Genomic DNA, 16,967 nt, shown 5'->3' on the forward strand with positions numbered 1-16,967 from the left:
CTCATTCTTGCTGGATATGAAAAGTTCTCTTTGCTGAGAAGGAATATTTTTCTGGAATAATGTTCTCTTTTCATTACTTGACCTACACTTGAATTCCCAGAATAATGTAAATAGCTAACCTAGAAAACTTACTCCAAGTAGAAGCAGATTCAGTTTAAACCTACAGGCAGGATGTTAATTACAAATGGAATGAATCTTCAGTTTTAGTACATGATTTAAGGTGTTTATAACTTTAATCTTAAATAATATAAAAACATATATTAATCACCTTTAATAAGTAGCTACTATTTTAGTACATATATGATTAGGGAAAGCAGCTTAAATTTCTTGGTTAAACTTTAACACACTCATATATTTTGATGTGTCATAGAATTTTTCTACATTTTTTTCTTAGAATTGGCGTGATTTGGATGCAAGAATCACAGATACAGCAAATGAATCAAAAGATAATGTCAGATATTTGTACACTCTAGAAAAAGTTTGTCAACCTCTCTATAACTATGATCTAGTAAGTATGCTTTTAAAAGTGTAGTTTAAAAATTATTGCATTTAAAAATGAGTTATGTGTCTATGGGGAAAACCTATACTGCAGAAAAGTTACGTAAAAGCTATATTTCCCTATTATATTTCTATAATGAATTAAAACTATATTATTTTACCCCACATTTAAATATATAGCATTATCCTAAGTATGACCTCATTTGTGAATTAAATGAGATAAATACATTTGTTTTCCATCATTTCTGTTGTATTCTGCTCTTTAGAAGCAAGTCAGGAAAGCCAGTTTATAAGTGTGTGGGAAGGGTTTATAAAGCCTTAAAATATATATAAATACTAAAATAAATGTAAGGTTCTTACTTCGCAGATTTTCACCTATCGCGAGTGTGTGTGTGTGTGTGTGTGTGTCTAGAGCATAATACCCGTGATGAGGGAATACTGTATTCATTCTCTATTCACAACAGTCCTCATTTTAAAGATCAGAAAACTGCACTTGTGCATTTCTACAAGTATAAGTGATGGGACTGAATTTGAATCCATCACTCTTTGGCATTACAGGTTGTATTTCTTCTCACTTCACCATGCTACCTCTTTAAGTTACTCTCTAAATAAAAATGCTCTCAAAATAATTTGTATTAGTATCAGATACACATGTTCAGCATTCTCCATTCTGATTTTGGAAGAGACCGTCAAATCCTCCACATGCATGGCACCATTGACCATATGGCATTGTTGACCAGCCTTTTGGGGTATGTAAAATGCTAGTTTTATAGTGGAAGCAGGGAAAGGGAAAGAGTCTGTGTCCCTTATTATTCACATTTGGAGAAGAGAGACGTGTAGGGGCAGTTCATACACATCCCTAGAGGGTATTGGTAGCCAAGGAATTTAACGTGGTTGGGGAGGTAAAGATGGGTTGAGAGTTCCAGGCAGGTGTAATTCTTACTGCCAGGTGGGAATCCATCATCCAAGGAAAGGAAGATTTCTCAGAAGCAGCCTTCTAATGGATTCTGTAAAGAGATGATGGATTTTAATTTGTTTACAACTTATTGTTTATAAATCAGAGTTATGACTTCCTTAAACTTCACTCTCTGTTCACTTCTACCCCTAGTACCAGCAACTGGACTTTAGAACCTCAATAAAATCTGTTTCACACAAGATCATCTTAGATGCTTCTGTGTAGATGACCATGAGTAAAACCCCCAGGTTATATGGTGATAGAGAAATATGGCTGTTGCTTGGCTCACTCCAGCTAAATGACTCAGTTACTAGCTTTACAACATGTGCAATTAAAATTTGTGTCTGTCCAGTCAAGATGGCAGCATAGGCAGACATGGCTCACTGCTTTGTACAACCACAGCAAAATTACAACTAAAATATAGAATGACCATCAGCTAGAACCATCAGAAATTGAGCTGAACGGAAGTCTGACAACTATGGCATTAAAGAAGCCACATCCATTGAGATGGGTAGGAGGGGTGCAGACACAGAACAGGCAAATCTCTCACCCACATGTGGTAGATAAAAATTTGGGGAGGGCTATCTCAGGAGTGAGGAGTCCCAGTTCCACACCAGGGCCCCCAGCACAGGGTTCCAGAGCCAGGAAGATAAGTCCCTACAACTCCTGGTTGCAGAAACCAGTGGGGATTGAATCAGTGGAAAAAACTGCTGTAGCCCCAAACAGTTAATCTTAACACACACATGGACTCACCTACTCTGACTCCCTCTGAGCTCCAGCACTGGGGCAGCAGCTTGAAAAGTACTAGCGGTATACAGGGAGGAACCGAAGTGTCTGGCATCAAGGTGAACAGAGACCATTGTCCCTTTTCTAAACTCTCCCCCGACAGAGCCAGCAAGCTGGTGCTATACCTAAGACTCCATAAACCTGGCTAACTCTGTTTGACCCTCCTTGGAGATCCCCAGACACTCCACCCCACCAAATTTACAGGTCCACCCAAGCTGCTTTTCTGTATGAATGACTGATCTCGGCTTATGCTTCACTACTTCCTAAATCCTCTCAAGCAAGCAACAGTTGGCCTCAGTGAGCTCAAGGCCCGTCACTACCAGCAGCCAGCTTAGATTCACAGCTTGATTTCTCCTGGGAATCTCAAAGTAGCAGCTATCTCAGATTGCTTTAGAGCTCATGCAGGATGCCCTAAGCAAAACACAAGTGGGGCTGACCTTGGCCTGTACCGTCTGGGAAACCCCAGGGCCAGTGCAGCCAGTAGATAGCTATAGGCCACGTCAGCACCACCACCCTGTCCCTGCACAGCTGATCCTCCACAGAGGGCAGAAGTTGGTGGTCAGTGGTCAGAGCCAGTCCTTGCAGCTGACTGGCCTGGGTAAGCCCCTCCCACTGATCTGCCAACAGCGACCAAGGCTCAACTAGAAGAGGAAGATATACTCAGCCCACATAAAGGGCACACCTCGAGTACCCAGCTTGCATGATAGGGGAGGTTATCCCACTGAACCCTACAGGGCACCTACTACATTAGTTAGGCCATATGACCAAGACATGGAGTCAAAGCAGCTCTACCCAATACACAGAAAAAAAACACAGGGAAACTGCCAAATTGAAGAGGCAAAGAAATATGGCCAAATGGAAGAACAGAACAAAACTCCAGAAAAAGAAATAAACAAAATGGAGATAGCCAACCTATCAGATGCAGAATTCAAAACCCTGGTGATCACGGTGCTCAGAGAAATGATTGAGTACGGCCACAAAATAAAGGAAGAAGAGAAGGTTATACGAAATGAAATAAAAATATAAAGGGAGCCAACAGTAAAGGGAAGGAAGCTGGGAGTCATATCAGTGATTTGGAACAAAAGGAAGAAATAAACATTCACCTGGAACAAAAAGAAGAAATAAGAATTGAAAAAAAATGAGGAGAGGCTTAGGAATCTCTGGAACAACTTTAAACATACCAACATCCGAATCATAGGGGTGCCAGAAGAAGAGGAAGAGCAAGAAATTGAAAACTTATGTGAAAAAAATAATGAAAGAAAACTCCCCAAATTTGGCAAAGGACATAGACATACAAGCCCAGAAAGCACAGAGTTCCAAATAAGGTGGACCCAAAGAGGACCACACCAATCACATCATAATTAAAATGCCAAAGGTTAAAGATAAAGAGAGACTCTTAAAAGCAGCAAGAGAAAAGCAGAGAGTTAGCTACAAAGGGGTTCCCATACCGCTGTCAGCTGATTTCTCAAAAGAAACTGCAGGCAAGAAAGGACTGGTAAGAAGTATTCAAAATGATAAAAAACAAGGACCTATAACCAAGATTACTCTATCCAGCAAAGCTATCATTTAGCATGGAAGGGCAGATAAAGTGCTTCTCAGACAAGGTAAAGCTGAGGGTGTTCATCATCACCAACCCATTTTTATATGAAATGGTAAAGGGACTTATTTAAGAAAAAAAAAAAGAAGATAAAAACTATGAACATTAAAATGACGACAAACACAACTATCCACAACTGAATTTAAAAAACAAAAACAAACTAAGCAAATAACAAGAACAGGAACAGAATCATGGGTATGGGGATCATTTGGAGGGTTATCAGCTGAGAGGGGGAAGAGGGAGAAAGGGGGAAATGGTGTAGGGATCAAGAAGCATAATTGGTAAGAACAAAATAAGGGGATGTTAAGAATTGTATAGGAAAGGATAGATGCCAAAGAACTTATATGCAGAATCCACGAACATGAACTAAGCAGGGGTGGGAATTGCTGGAGGGAAGGGGAGTACCGGGTGGAGGCAGGGCAAAGGGTAAACGTTGGGGCAACTGTAACAGCATAATCAATAAAATATACTTAAAAATTTGTATCCAGGAAAAATTAGAATTACCACATTGCAAGCATTTCGGGTTACTCACAAATTGAAGAAGCAAATATTAAATACACATGTATGTAATGCGTACTCTAAAAGGACTACCTGCAAGTGGCTCTTGATGTAAAAAATAATGTTAACATTTGTCAAATCTGGTGATGGTGCTAGATGATCATTAGGCTATTCTCTTCAGTTTTCTATATATTTAAAGTTTTTCATTATAAAAAGTAAACTTGGAAAATAGATACAATGCTTTTTATTGTTATTAAGACCTCTAAATTTTAAGGTATACCAATTTCAACTTCTTGATTTAAAAAGCTTGCTTAAATTCACATAATTTTCAGACCCTTTAGTTCTGGTATTCTTTTCATCCTAATATTTTATAAAACTTTGTTCAATTTTTCTATCTGTGGATGTACATTATTATTATTTTATTGTTATTGAGCCTTTTACATTTTCTGATATAGAAATGTTTCAAACATTTTCTTTTGACATTAGAGAAGTAGCTATAGTTATATAATTGCTTCCCACTCAGACACCCACTATTTTTGCAGTTTCAGATTCTTTTTTTCTCATTTTCTTTATTCTTATTAGAGGCAACCAGCAATTTCTGTTTAGTTTATCACTGTCATTTGAGCAGGAAAAGCGTGGAGGACTCATGCTTACATTTCTTGTTGATAAATTTTATGAATTTATCTTCAATGTTTTTGTCATTCTGGTATTTGTACTTTAGGCATATGTCCTGTCATATATCTTACATATAAAGTGTCTGAGTACTGTGTATAAATAAGTAAGAACTGTGCATTCAAGGAGCTACTATTATAAATGATGTTTAAAATTCAGACGAAGGGCATTGTACTAATGAACCCATTTGATGCTATCTTTGAGCCTTTATCATTGGAGTTAGGGGCACTTTGTAGACTTGCCTTATTGAGGGTGGCAAGGACTCCTTCTGGGCACATTTTTTATTAGGATCTTTTTAAAAATCTACAAATAACACAATATGAATTCTGACATATAAGGCTAACTATGAAATGATGTTAATTTTCATAAACCACATACAATTGATTTAATTATGTCATACCTAGGGTGTGTAGTACATGAATTAGTTGTTCTTCCTGGTTTTATTTATTCCATCACCATTTTAAAAATATTTTATATATTTTATATTGTTCTAACAATTAAAGGCATGCTCCTGAGAGCAAGCATGCCATTGACCTTATCTGTTCCTTCATCGTGATTTGCATCATAGTGAAAGCAGGTCTCGAAAATCTCAGACACATAACTGTGGTTACTTCCTACCTTTGTATTTTCTCATGTGCAAAATGGGGGGAATAATAATGCTGTATTTTGTTTTATAGGTTCTAAAATTTTTTTTTTTTTTTTTACATTTTAACATCTCTCAGAGCACATCTAACAGATGAATTTTAAGAATCATTGTAGATGTTACTTGACACCCTCTTAGATTATTAATTCCTTCCTTGAGGGGTAGTGTTTGTTTTGTTTGTTTGTTTTTTTGTATCATCATGGGAATCAGACTGCAGTGAATGAGTACTGACTTGCGGGACAGATTCCCAGGGATATTTATTTTCACTCTCTCCACAAGAAGTGAAATCAGGACCTCTACGTTTTGTTTCTATCTTTTTCTTCAGGGCTCCTTTATTTCATGCCTACCTCTACAGAGTGGGTGTAGCGATTTAGTGGCTTAGTTTTATGTGGGAGTGAGATGCCCCATCTTGGGCACCGCCCCCCTTTCTTAGTATCATGTAAAGTCATGGTACAACCTTGGAGTGATGTCTTAGGTGTGATGTGATAAAACCTACCTTAAATTGTCATTGTCAGCATAAATTAAGATACTAGGTGATGCTCTATCCCTAGTGACTGACACATGGTAAGCATTCGATAAACATCAGTGATTGTTTTATATATGTTTGCTCTTGCTCTGCTCTTCTCTGTGCTGTTCTGCTTGTTGGACTTGCTTGTGCACAGCATTTCCTCTCTGCCGTGACCTCCTCCAGAATAGGTTTCTTATGTTTGGATTTTGCCCAGTGTTCTCAGAACCTACTGGCAATTAGTAAGTGTGCTGAAAGGTGGATTGAATTGAATACCTGCAAATGAATTTTAGTCTAATTTCTGCTTTTACCTAGATTTCTGATCTAAGTAAGTGACTTTACCCCTCAATATATCAGTTTCTTCATCTTTAAAAAGAGCAGCTTGAACTATTAATCGTTAAAATCACTTTCATCTGTAAAACTGTATTTTTAAATAACTTTTAAGCAACAATAATACCAAATTCTCTTTACCCAGTTTCTCCTGTTAACATCTTGAATTCCCTTAGCCCATTTATCGAAGTTGATGTCCTTTTTTTTGTTCCAGGACCCAGTCTAGGATACCACACTGCATTTAGTAAATTTTACTTTAAGATTAAAATGATATTATGTATGTTTAGGGTTTTGAATATTATAAGATATGGCTATTAAACCTCTCACTATATAATGGAACTCACTTAACATATTTCAATTTTAGGTTTCCATGGCACATGGAATACAAAATTTGATTAATGCCATCAGAATGATACACAGTGTTTCAAGGTATTATAATACCTCAGAGAGAATGACCTCATTGTTTATCAAGGTAAGTTTTCAAGGGAAGAAGTTACACATGTACCTCCTTGAAAAAGTTAACACTGCTGTCCCTCTGAGCCAGAAAAGGGAAATAGGAACTTTAGGTGCCTCTCAGAGTTTTGAATTTTAATACTTCCAGTGGACAAGAAAAAAAGGTGTTGACTAGAGTCAGTTGTACTTTCTTGAAGGACTACTTTTCTCCTTGTCAGAGGTGAGCCTCCAGGCTTTTTGTTTAAATGTAGCTGGTGACTTTATAATTTATCTATTGCAAATAGTTTTATTCAAGAGCTCAGATTTGTGTCCACAATTAACCAGGTTTTTTAGCTACCCCCATCAGTGCTGTAGTTTGTGTAAAATCTCTCATGTAGTGCCACATGGTTAATGATTTTAAATAATTTGAAAAATCATCCAGGAAACAGGAATGGAATTTCTTTGTGAATGATTCAAGCAGAATATAAAAGTAAGATTCATATTTCAACTTAAAAAAAATTAAAAGATAGATTTAATCATTATCTATGTTCTAAACAAGGCAAGAACCCTAGGATCCTTCCCTGTCACTTGTCTCTCTCCTTCCTGCTATTTTTGTCCCACATTGAGATTTCTAGTTTCATATTATTGTTAATGTTTTTCAACATTATGTATCAACAAGTATTAAGACTAAAATCTAAGTCATGTCAGTTTCTTTGATCACCTCTGTTTTGTTACTTCCACATTTTCCTCTATTGTGGATTTATTACTTTTGCTGAAAAAAATTCTCAAGTGGTTCTTTCAGAGAGAGTGTGTGTGTGATGAACCTCCTAGTTCCTGCATGTCTGAAGATAACTTCATTCTGTTCTACCACTCAAATATTAGTTTGACTTGAATTCTAAGTTCAATGTAACTTTCTCCTGGAACTTTGAAGATATTGTGTACTATGTAGTATCGTTGATGAGAAGGTTGATGCGAATCTGATTGCTTTTCCTTTTTAGGAAACCTGTTCCATTCTCCCAAGAAGCTTTTAGAACTTTTTTCTTTATCGTTGAACTTCTAAAATTTCAGTGATATGGTTCTTTTTACATTTATCTTTTTCTATAGTTTCTGGGTTGTTTCAATCCAAAGACTTTTGTCTCCCTTCATTACTGGGAAATCACCTATTTTGCATTTGATGATTCCTTACCCACCTGTTCAGTTTATTCTCATCCCGTGAATGCATCTTCCATTTCTTTTAACTTTTTTGGGGGGGTGGGGGGTTTCATCTTTGTCCTTTGATGCTTGGGATCACCCATGTGTTTTTCACTTATGGCCCAATTGCTTGTCAGTCCTTCAATAGATAAAATTTTGATAATAAAAATTTCAATTTTCATGTTCTCTAGTTCTCTTGATATAAAATCCTCTCATAGCTTTTTCATGAATTAATTTTGTTAATAAAAGATATTTTAAAAGATTTTACATATATCTTTTCTGTGTTTCCTGTCTGTTGAGTTTAATGCCTCTATTACCATGTTTGTTTTCTTCAGTTGCTTGGGATTCTTGGTTATCTGGCCACCTTTGTATTTGAGACTCCTAATTTGCTTCCATTCTGTTTCTGGTAGGGGAGGGGTGTAACTTATGTTGGAAGGGGAGTGTGAATAGCATTTTCTCTGATATGTTCTCCTGGAGTATGGTACCTACCCGGGGCACAGCCATACCTCTCCAAGACTGTGGTTCACACTTACAGCTTTGTCCTTTCAGCATGTCACTTTGCCTGATATACAAGTTGCTCCAAATTCAGTGTGCAGGGTTTCAACTGAAGCTCCCCTCCCATGGTCTCCCATCTTGAAAGTTTCCCATAATTGTTTCATCTTCACAATAACCTTCTCCAGAGGTGGGTTCAGGTTTTCCTAGTCCCCTTTTTTTCTGTTGATTTGATCTCATGTGTTTGACATATTTTAGAAATTCTCCAAAATTTATGTGTGTCAGCCAGCCATCTTGATCTAACCTTCAAATCATTTAAATAGCTATCTTTATTTTTTTCACTAATTTAGAGGATATGAGAGGTGGTTACTTGATATTTGGTTTGAATGTTGAAGGATGGTAAAGAATCACATTTAGAGGAGAAACAGACAAGTGGAAAACACAGTTGATTTTGAAATTTATGGCCCCAATTACATTGGCTTAAATGTTGTAGGTAAACATGACTTTGGGTTATTTTTTGTTTTGACTGGAATGTGTATTTCTTTATGTTTTACACACTGTGAGTAATTCATTCTATAAGTTTACTATTTTATGCTTGCAATTTAAAAATATTAAAAATGTTTATTTCTCTCTTTATACTTATTTGGGACTAATATTTATTTTAGGTAACAAATCAAATGGTGACAGCATCTAAAGCCTATATTACTGATGGAGGAATTAACCATGTATGGGATCAGGAAACACCACTCGTACTAAAGAAAATTCAGGTTTAAGTATTTTTATTTTCAAAAAGTAAATCTTTCACCATCTGGCCCAATTTTATTTACTTTCTTCATGCACAGAGTATGTTATTTTTGGTCAATCATTGAACAGAGTACCATGAGAATCTGAAAAGAAATGCATTAAAATTATCTACTTATATTTATATTTAGTGCTCCTTTTAGGGTGTATTTTAATCCCCATATTTCCTATAGCTGCCTTTATCAAACACCTCTTGTGTGCCATTTCATATACTCTTGTCCCACCTCTCATTCCAGCCCCTGCTAATTTCATTTTCTTGCCATTTTGCTTTGGCTGGGACTGCCCTACGTCCTTAAATAGAAATGGGGACAGTTGGCATCTGATTTTGATAGAATGTTTTTAACATCTTCCCACTTAGTCTGATGCTTTTATATGTTTTTAATACATTGTTGATTACATTAAGGCAATTTTACTTCTAGTTTTAGTACTAGGAGATGTTTTTAAAAGTTATGAATGAGTTTTGAAAAATATTTTCTGCCCATATTTTTTGAGATGCTTATAAGATTTTTCTCTTCAATCTGTTAATGTGGTGGATGAAATTTTTGTGTTTTCTAAAATGAAACAATCTAATATACATCGGATAAACTCAACTTGTTCATGGTATAATAATCTATTTTTAAACACTCAAATTAAGTTTACTACAATTCTGTTTGGGATTTTTCACAATGATATTCATGAAGGAGATAGACTGTAATTTTTCCCTTCTCAGGTTGTCCTTGAGAAATTAGTAGGGGTGGAGCAGGGGAAGGGAGTATTTCCCCCTTTTCTGTTTTATGGAAAAATTTGGAGAAAATTAAAATGACCTGTTTTATAGAAGTCTGAAACAAATCACTACACCAGGAAGGCTCCATCTAGAAATGGTTATTGGCTGTCTTCATGTACTGGTTCCTGAGCTTTGTAGAACCAAGGCAGAAGACTGGGATTGGGAGGGAGAGCCAGAAAGGATGCCCATTGCCCTCTACCAAGGATGTTAAACTACTGTGCTCTGACACCTGGAACTCTGGAGGATAAGGAAGAGTTGTCAGAGGAAACAAAGGATGAAGAATTACAGTTAGGATAGATTCTATTGCTGAAAATACCTGATTCCAAACAGTGGTTCTTGGAGTTATCCATGTATGATGCATAGTTACCTGAGACAGACCAAAGCAGCTCATAGAGCAATGGTTTGAAAACATCACCAAAAGCAGCTGATGAACCAATAAAACAAGGAGATAATGACAGCCATGCTTGCATTACAAAAGCTTATGAAACATCTGATCCAGTGAAAATGGAGTATTTAACAGTGTAGATCTTACTTTTTAATTCAGACCTACTACTCACAATATCAGTATTATCTATCCTGTGAGGAGGCTGAGGTGGCCTTAATCAAACCCAACTACGCAAAATAATAGCATATTCCTCTATCGCTCACATAGGCTGAATAACCACTATCATCATCTATAACCCAACTATCAGTTCCTTCTAAAAGTGAGGCAAAGAACAATTTCTTTGAAGGGTTTTACCCAGTGTTTGAAAGGAATTCTATATACTATAAGAAAGAAAGAGAGAGAGGTAAAGAAGTTTTATCTTTAAGAAGAAGAAAAAAACATAACAAATATGAACAATAAAATGGCAATAGGTACATATCTATCAAGAATGATTTTAAATGCAAATAGGTTAAATGTTTAATCAAAAGGCATATGGTGGCTGAATGGATAACAAAAAAAGATTCTTACATATACTGTCCAGAAGAGACTCACTTCAGATGGAAAGATACAGAGAATGAAAGTAAAGGGATGGAAAAGGTATTTAATAAAAAATGGAAACAAGCTGAAAAATTAAACTGTATTTTTAAAAATATTTATTTATTTATTAAAGTATATTTTATTGATTATGTTGTTACAATTGTCCCAACTTTTCCCCCTTTGCTCCCTTCCACCCAGTAGCCCCTTTCTTCCAGCAATTCCACCCCCCTTAGTTCATGTCCATGGGTGATAAATATAAGTTCTTTGGCTTCACCCTTTCCTATATTATTCTTAACATCCCCCTGTCTATTTTGTACCCACCAATTACGCTGCTTAATCCCTGCACCATTTCACCCCCCTTAAACCTCCCAGCTGATAACCCTTCAAATGATCCCCATACCTATGATTCTGTTCCTGTTCTGTTTGCTTAGTTGGATTTTGTTTTTATTTTTTAGAGTCATTTGTTGATAGCTGTGAGTTTGTTGTCATTTTAGTGTTCATAGTTTCGATCTTTTTCTTAAGTAAGTCCCTTTGACATTTCATATAATAATGGCTTGGTGATAATGAGCTCCTTTAGCTTTACCTTGTCTGGGAAGCACTTTATCTGCCCTTCTATTCTAAATGATAGCTTTGCTGGATAGAGAAATCTAGGTTGTAGGTCCTTGTTTTCATCACTTTGAATACTTCTTACCAGCTTCTTCTTGCCTGCAAAGTTTCTTTTGAGAAATCAGCTGATAGTCTTATAGGAACTCCTTTGTAGGTAACTCTGCTTTTCTCTTGGCACTTTTAAGATTCTCTCTTTATCCTCAACCTTTGGCATTTTAATGATGATGTGTCTTGGTGTGGCCCTCCTTGGGGTTAGCTTGTTTGGGACTTCCTGTGCTTTGTAGACTTGTATGTCTATTTCCTTCACCAAATTAGGGAAGTTTTCCTTCATTATTTTTTCAAATAAGTTTTCAATTTCTTGCTCTTCTTCTTCTCCTTCTGGCACCCCTATGCAAATTTAAAATTGTCCCAGAGATTCCTAAGCCTCTCCTCATTTTTTTCAATTCTTTTTTTCTCATTATGTACTGGCTGACTGTTTTTTTCTTCCTTATGTTCCAAGTCATTGATTTGAATCCCAGTTTCCTTTCCTTCACCATTGGTTTTGTGTGGATTTTCCTTTGTTTCATTTAGCATAGCCTTCACTTCTTCCCTTATGCATTTTGCATACTCAAGCATATCTGTCAAGTCTGTGAGCATCTTTAACACCAGTGTTTTGAACTGTGTGTCTGTTAGGTTGGCTATCTCCTCATCACTTAGTTCTCCCACTGGAACCTTGATCTGTTCCTTCTTTTGGGCCATATGTTTCTGTCTCCTCATCTTGACAGGCTTTTGTGCTTGCCTCTGTGTCTTAGGTAGGGTTGTCACATGTTATGTTGTAAGGGGCGGAGCCTTAGATATTCCTCAGTACCAGGTGACCCATTTCACCTTGTTGTAGTGATTTACATGGGGGAGGGGTCTGAGAGGGAACAATCCCGCTTGCTCAGCATTTGCCCCTTTTCCAGGTACCTCTCCAGCTTCTCATATGGGACTATCACCTCTCTAGCTGTTGCCCTGGTTTGGTTCCCAGAGTGGGCGGGTCTGTGGATGTTCTAGGACTGTGGGGGCCCTCTAAACAAACAGACTCTTCTGAGAGACCAGCAGTTTATACCATTGTCCCAACCCCCACTGGTTTTCACAGTCAGAAGCAATGTGGCTTTATTTCCCCTTGTGCTGGAACTGTGAGCTGTGCAGTGTAGTCTGGTGCTGTTACAGAGCAAAAGGGGGTTCTTTCACCTGGCACTTTGGTATAAAACTGAACAATTAATGTTGAGGAAAACAGGTCTTTTTTTACAATATTTCAACCTGGGGAGGGCAGTGTGCACTAAAGATCAGAGCTCTGTTGTCCCATGGGACCCAGCATTTCCCTTGCTCCCCAAAAGGCTAGAAGCCAAAACCATGCCCAGAAGTTCTCCATCCTTATCTGTCAGCTCTCTCCTTCAGGATCTGGGGATCATCGGCCTCCATATAATAGTCCAGGAAAACATGTGCCATTTTGCACTGGATCACACATGGTTCTCTCCCTGCCCTTTCAAAGCCACATGAGTCTCTTTCCTTCTAAAACCACACGGTGCTCTCTTTCTACCTCCTTGCCTACCAAAATGGCTGCCACCTTATTTTTATATCCCGGACTGTGACCTGTGACACAGTGGGCAGGGCAGGGTAACCGGTTCTGACCATTCACAGAACCTTGCACAGGCCCTGTATGCTCTTTCCTCACCATTCTATGGTCAAAACTCCTCCGATCTCCTTGTGGCCTTGGAAGAACCAAATCTATTTGCATAACTAAGACACTAGTTACCAGCCATAGATATGCAAAGGCATCTTGAAAGCTATCCCCTTCCCCCATTCCCAAACTGAAGGCTTGGGGGTTTTGGGGGACCTACTCTGTAACAGTGCTGGGAGGGCTCCTCAGGTGTCCCTCCCTACATTTTTTAATGTGTTACTGCGCTCTCCACCGGCCAGCCACTGCTGTTGCCTCCACTGCCACTTCCTCTACCGCTGCTGCCACACCACTTCCTCTCCGCCCTGGTTCTGCCTCTCCTTCCTGTCTGGATGAGTATTTCTTCTTTATATCTTTGTTTGTTGGACTTTTGTACTGTACAATTTTCTGGAACTTCTGGTTCTCTCTAGTTTTGAGGTAGTTGTATTCCTTCTTAGTTGTGGAGGGAGATGCAATGTGTCTACCTACACCTCCATCTTTGTTTTATTTTGTTTTTTAAAGATTTTATTTATTTATTTTTGGAGAGAGGGGAAGGGAGGCAGAAAGAGAGGGAGAGAAACATCAATGTTTGGTTGCCTCTTGCGTGCTCCCAAATGAGGACCTGACCTGCAACCCAGGCATGTGCTCTGACTGGGAATTGACCTGGTGACCTTCTGGTTTGCAGGCTGGTGCTAAGTCCACTTAGCTATACTATCCAGGGAAGACAAAATAGACTTTAAAAGAAAGACCATAACAGAGAGACAGAGAAGGACTCAACAATTCTACTTCTGGGTATTTATCCAAGGAAACCCAAAATACTACATCAGAAAGATACATACATCCATGTGTTCATTTGAGCATTATTTACAATAAACAAGATATGGAAGCACCCTTAGTGTCCATCAAGAGATGAATGAATAAAGAAGAAGTGGTGCATATATACAATGGACTCTGACTCAGCCATAAACAAAGATGAAATATTGCGATCTGCAACAACATGGATGGACTAGAGGTTATTGTAGTAATCCCTGGAACCATAATTTGTCATGTTAAATGAAAAGGGGGGATTAATGTTGCAGATGAAATTAAGGTGCTAATCATTTGACCTTGAGATGGAGAGATTATCCTGGATTATCTAAGTAAACAAAGTCTCAAAGTCTCTTAGCGTAAGGTTTATCTATGTTGTAATAACAAGGATTCTTTTTTTTAAGTATATTTTATTGATTATATTGTTACAATAGTTCCAATTTTTTCCCCTTTGCTCCCCTCCACCCAGCACACCCCCTACCCCAGCCATCCCCCCCCCCAAGTCCATGCCCATGGGTCGTACTTACAAGCTCTTCTGCTTCACCCTTTCATATATTCTTCTTATTCTTTTTTAAAAATAAAATATTAATTATTTTAACAATAAAAAATAACAATTCCTCCCTCTCAGACTTAAGACCCTTTATGATCTTATATAGGACAATGGGCGAAGGTCTCGAGCTCCTCTAGCTGCTTCAAGCTGGACATGGTCCTCATCCTACCTACCCTTGGGTCCAGAAATCCCTAATAAGAGTGGGGGTGTGGAGGGGAGGGTGGCCTTCCCATATGGGGAAGGATCGTGCGGACTCCAGGTCAGTTGGCTGTTCCTGGGCAACAGCAAACTTGGTTTAACAGGCTGGCATCCTTGTTGTATTCTGGGGCAACAGATTTGGCAACAGGGTTAAAGGACATCATTCAATCCATAACCACTAGATGACATAACAAGGATTCTTTATATGAGAAAAAGTCATAACCAGAAAGATGGCATTATGAAAAAGATTTAACTGTCCACTGGTGATTTTGAAAAAGTTTAACATTTTTGAATTTATTATTATGACATGACAGTGAGTCCCTACTGGACCTAGTAAACATGTCCTTTTTTTTTTTTTTTTTCTATTTCTAGTAGGTTCACTAGCCTGGTCGAACTGGTCAATGGCATGTCTATAGTCAAATATCAGGATTTTAGCAATACACTCATCAAAGATTTTATGATCTCTTTGTGGAGAAATGATGTTTGTATGATGTTTGTATGATGTATTTTTTATGTATATACCTATACATAAAAAATGCTTATTAAAAGTTGGTGCAAACTAAATAAAAGAATAATTGATAGTAGAGAGATAGAATTGATAATTTCTGGCCATGAAAATGTAAAATAGAGTATGTCATAGTTTGATAAGGATAGAAGTTGAGGGAAAATAGAATGAAGAAGAAAATATGATGTAAATTTAAAAATATTATTTTCATAGCCTTTCAATATGTAGGGAGATAAATTGAATTTTTCACTATTAACAGCAACATTGAGGGCCTGCTGCGACCAGCTCTGTGTGAGGGCAGAAGTTTTGACTCCTGAACTAATGTCTTATTACTCTTTCCCCCTTTTAATTTTTTCACAGGATTGCATTTTTCTATTTAAGGAATATCAGGCATCTTTTCACAAAACAAGGAAACAGATTTTAGAATCCTCAGGGGAAAAATCTTTTGAGGTTTCAGAAATGTATATATTTGGAAAATTTGAAGCTTTCTGCAAAAGACTGGAGAAGGTAAACGTTGTGCAGTCACAGTATCCGCCCCCAGCCACACCTGTCTGGTTATTTTGTACTTTACAAAGCACTGTTGGGAATTATTGTTCCAGAGCTCTTGTCTCACTGTTGATTTGACTCATTTGCTATTACTCACTGCATTTTATTATACCTTATTTTTTACTCCTGATTACTGTCTTCTGCCAGATACACATAAGCTATTACAAACTTTCACTGTTCTTTAATTGTACCTCCACCTGTGGAGCTTGAACTTAAAAGCCTCTGCTCTTAATCATTGTATTAGGCTGGAAAAAGTGGAGATGAAATAACTGCAATACCTGGCAGAACCCAGTAGTCGTGCCATATCTGGATGTGTGGGCCTTTCTTTTTCTAGGCCACTGTATAGGGTATTATACATAGACATTGTGTGAGTGATGTCTCTCTGGGCAGACATGAGTTAGAAACTTCTGCACTTTTAATTCATTTACTAATACTGCCTCGAAAGGAGTGTATTTTTTTTTTTTCCCCCAGGGTATATAGGACAGCCCATACTGGAGGCTTCTTGGAGTCAGCCTTTGAAAAGTTTACAAAGATATCATTTAGGTACCACCTTCTCCACCACCCCTACCACCACCTCGCTAACTCCTTAGGTTCTGGTAGTATTTAGGATTCTGTTGATCATTTGTTGGAAGTTGCTGAGGGCATTACATAGGTCGAAGGGCATTTCCTGGTCATGTCCAGAAGACTATTTTTCATTTGTAATCCCCTGACACAACCAGGATAGGGAAGTATGGGTGAAGAAGAGAACCAAGTTACTATGTGGGGACTTTCATACATGACAGGTCTGTCCAGAAGGTATCCAGCCATGTAATATGAAAAATAGAGACCATTATTGAAGAAGATACAAGATACAAGAAACTTTGTACATAGAACAATGATGCCTCAGTCCCCTTCAAAATAGGCACCTTGGGGCCTCACACAGTTCTCCTAATTGCCATCAGCTGCCCTGTCAT

At 37.8% G+C, this 16,967-nt stretch overlaps 1 protein-coding gene across 1 annotated transcript in view; it reads left to right on the plus strand.

Moving 5' to 3' along the window:
- DNAH8 (dynein axonemal heavy chain 8) overlaps positions 1–16,967 on the plus strand; it is a 273,301-nt gene that overhangs the window by 12,649 nt on the left and 243,685 nt on the right. Inside the window, exons 5-8 of the mRNA XM_090280432.1 lie at positions 395–508; positions 6,849–6,956; positions 9,265–9,366; positions 15,829–15,975. Coding sequence (XP_090136558.1) covers positions 395–508; positions 6,849–6,956; positions 9,265–9,366; positions 15,829–15,975 — 471 coding nt within the window. The remainder of the gene's footprint in view (positions 1–394; positions 509–6,848; positions 6,957–9,264; positions 9,367–15,828; positions 15,976–16,967) is intronic.

Source organism: Furipterus horrens, unplaced genomic scaffold (assembly GCF_987537825.1).
Source record: "Furipterus horrens unplaced genomic scaffold, mFurHor1.1.pri manual_scaffold_6, whole genome shotgun sequence".
Taxonomy (NCBI): domain Eukaryota; kingdom Metazoa; phylum Chordata; class Mammalia; order Chiroptera; family Furipteridae; genus Furipterus; species Furipterus horrens.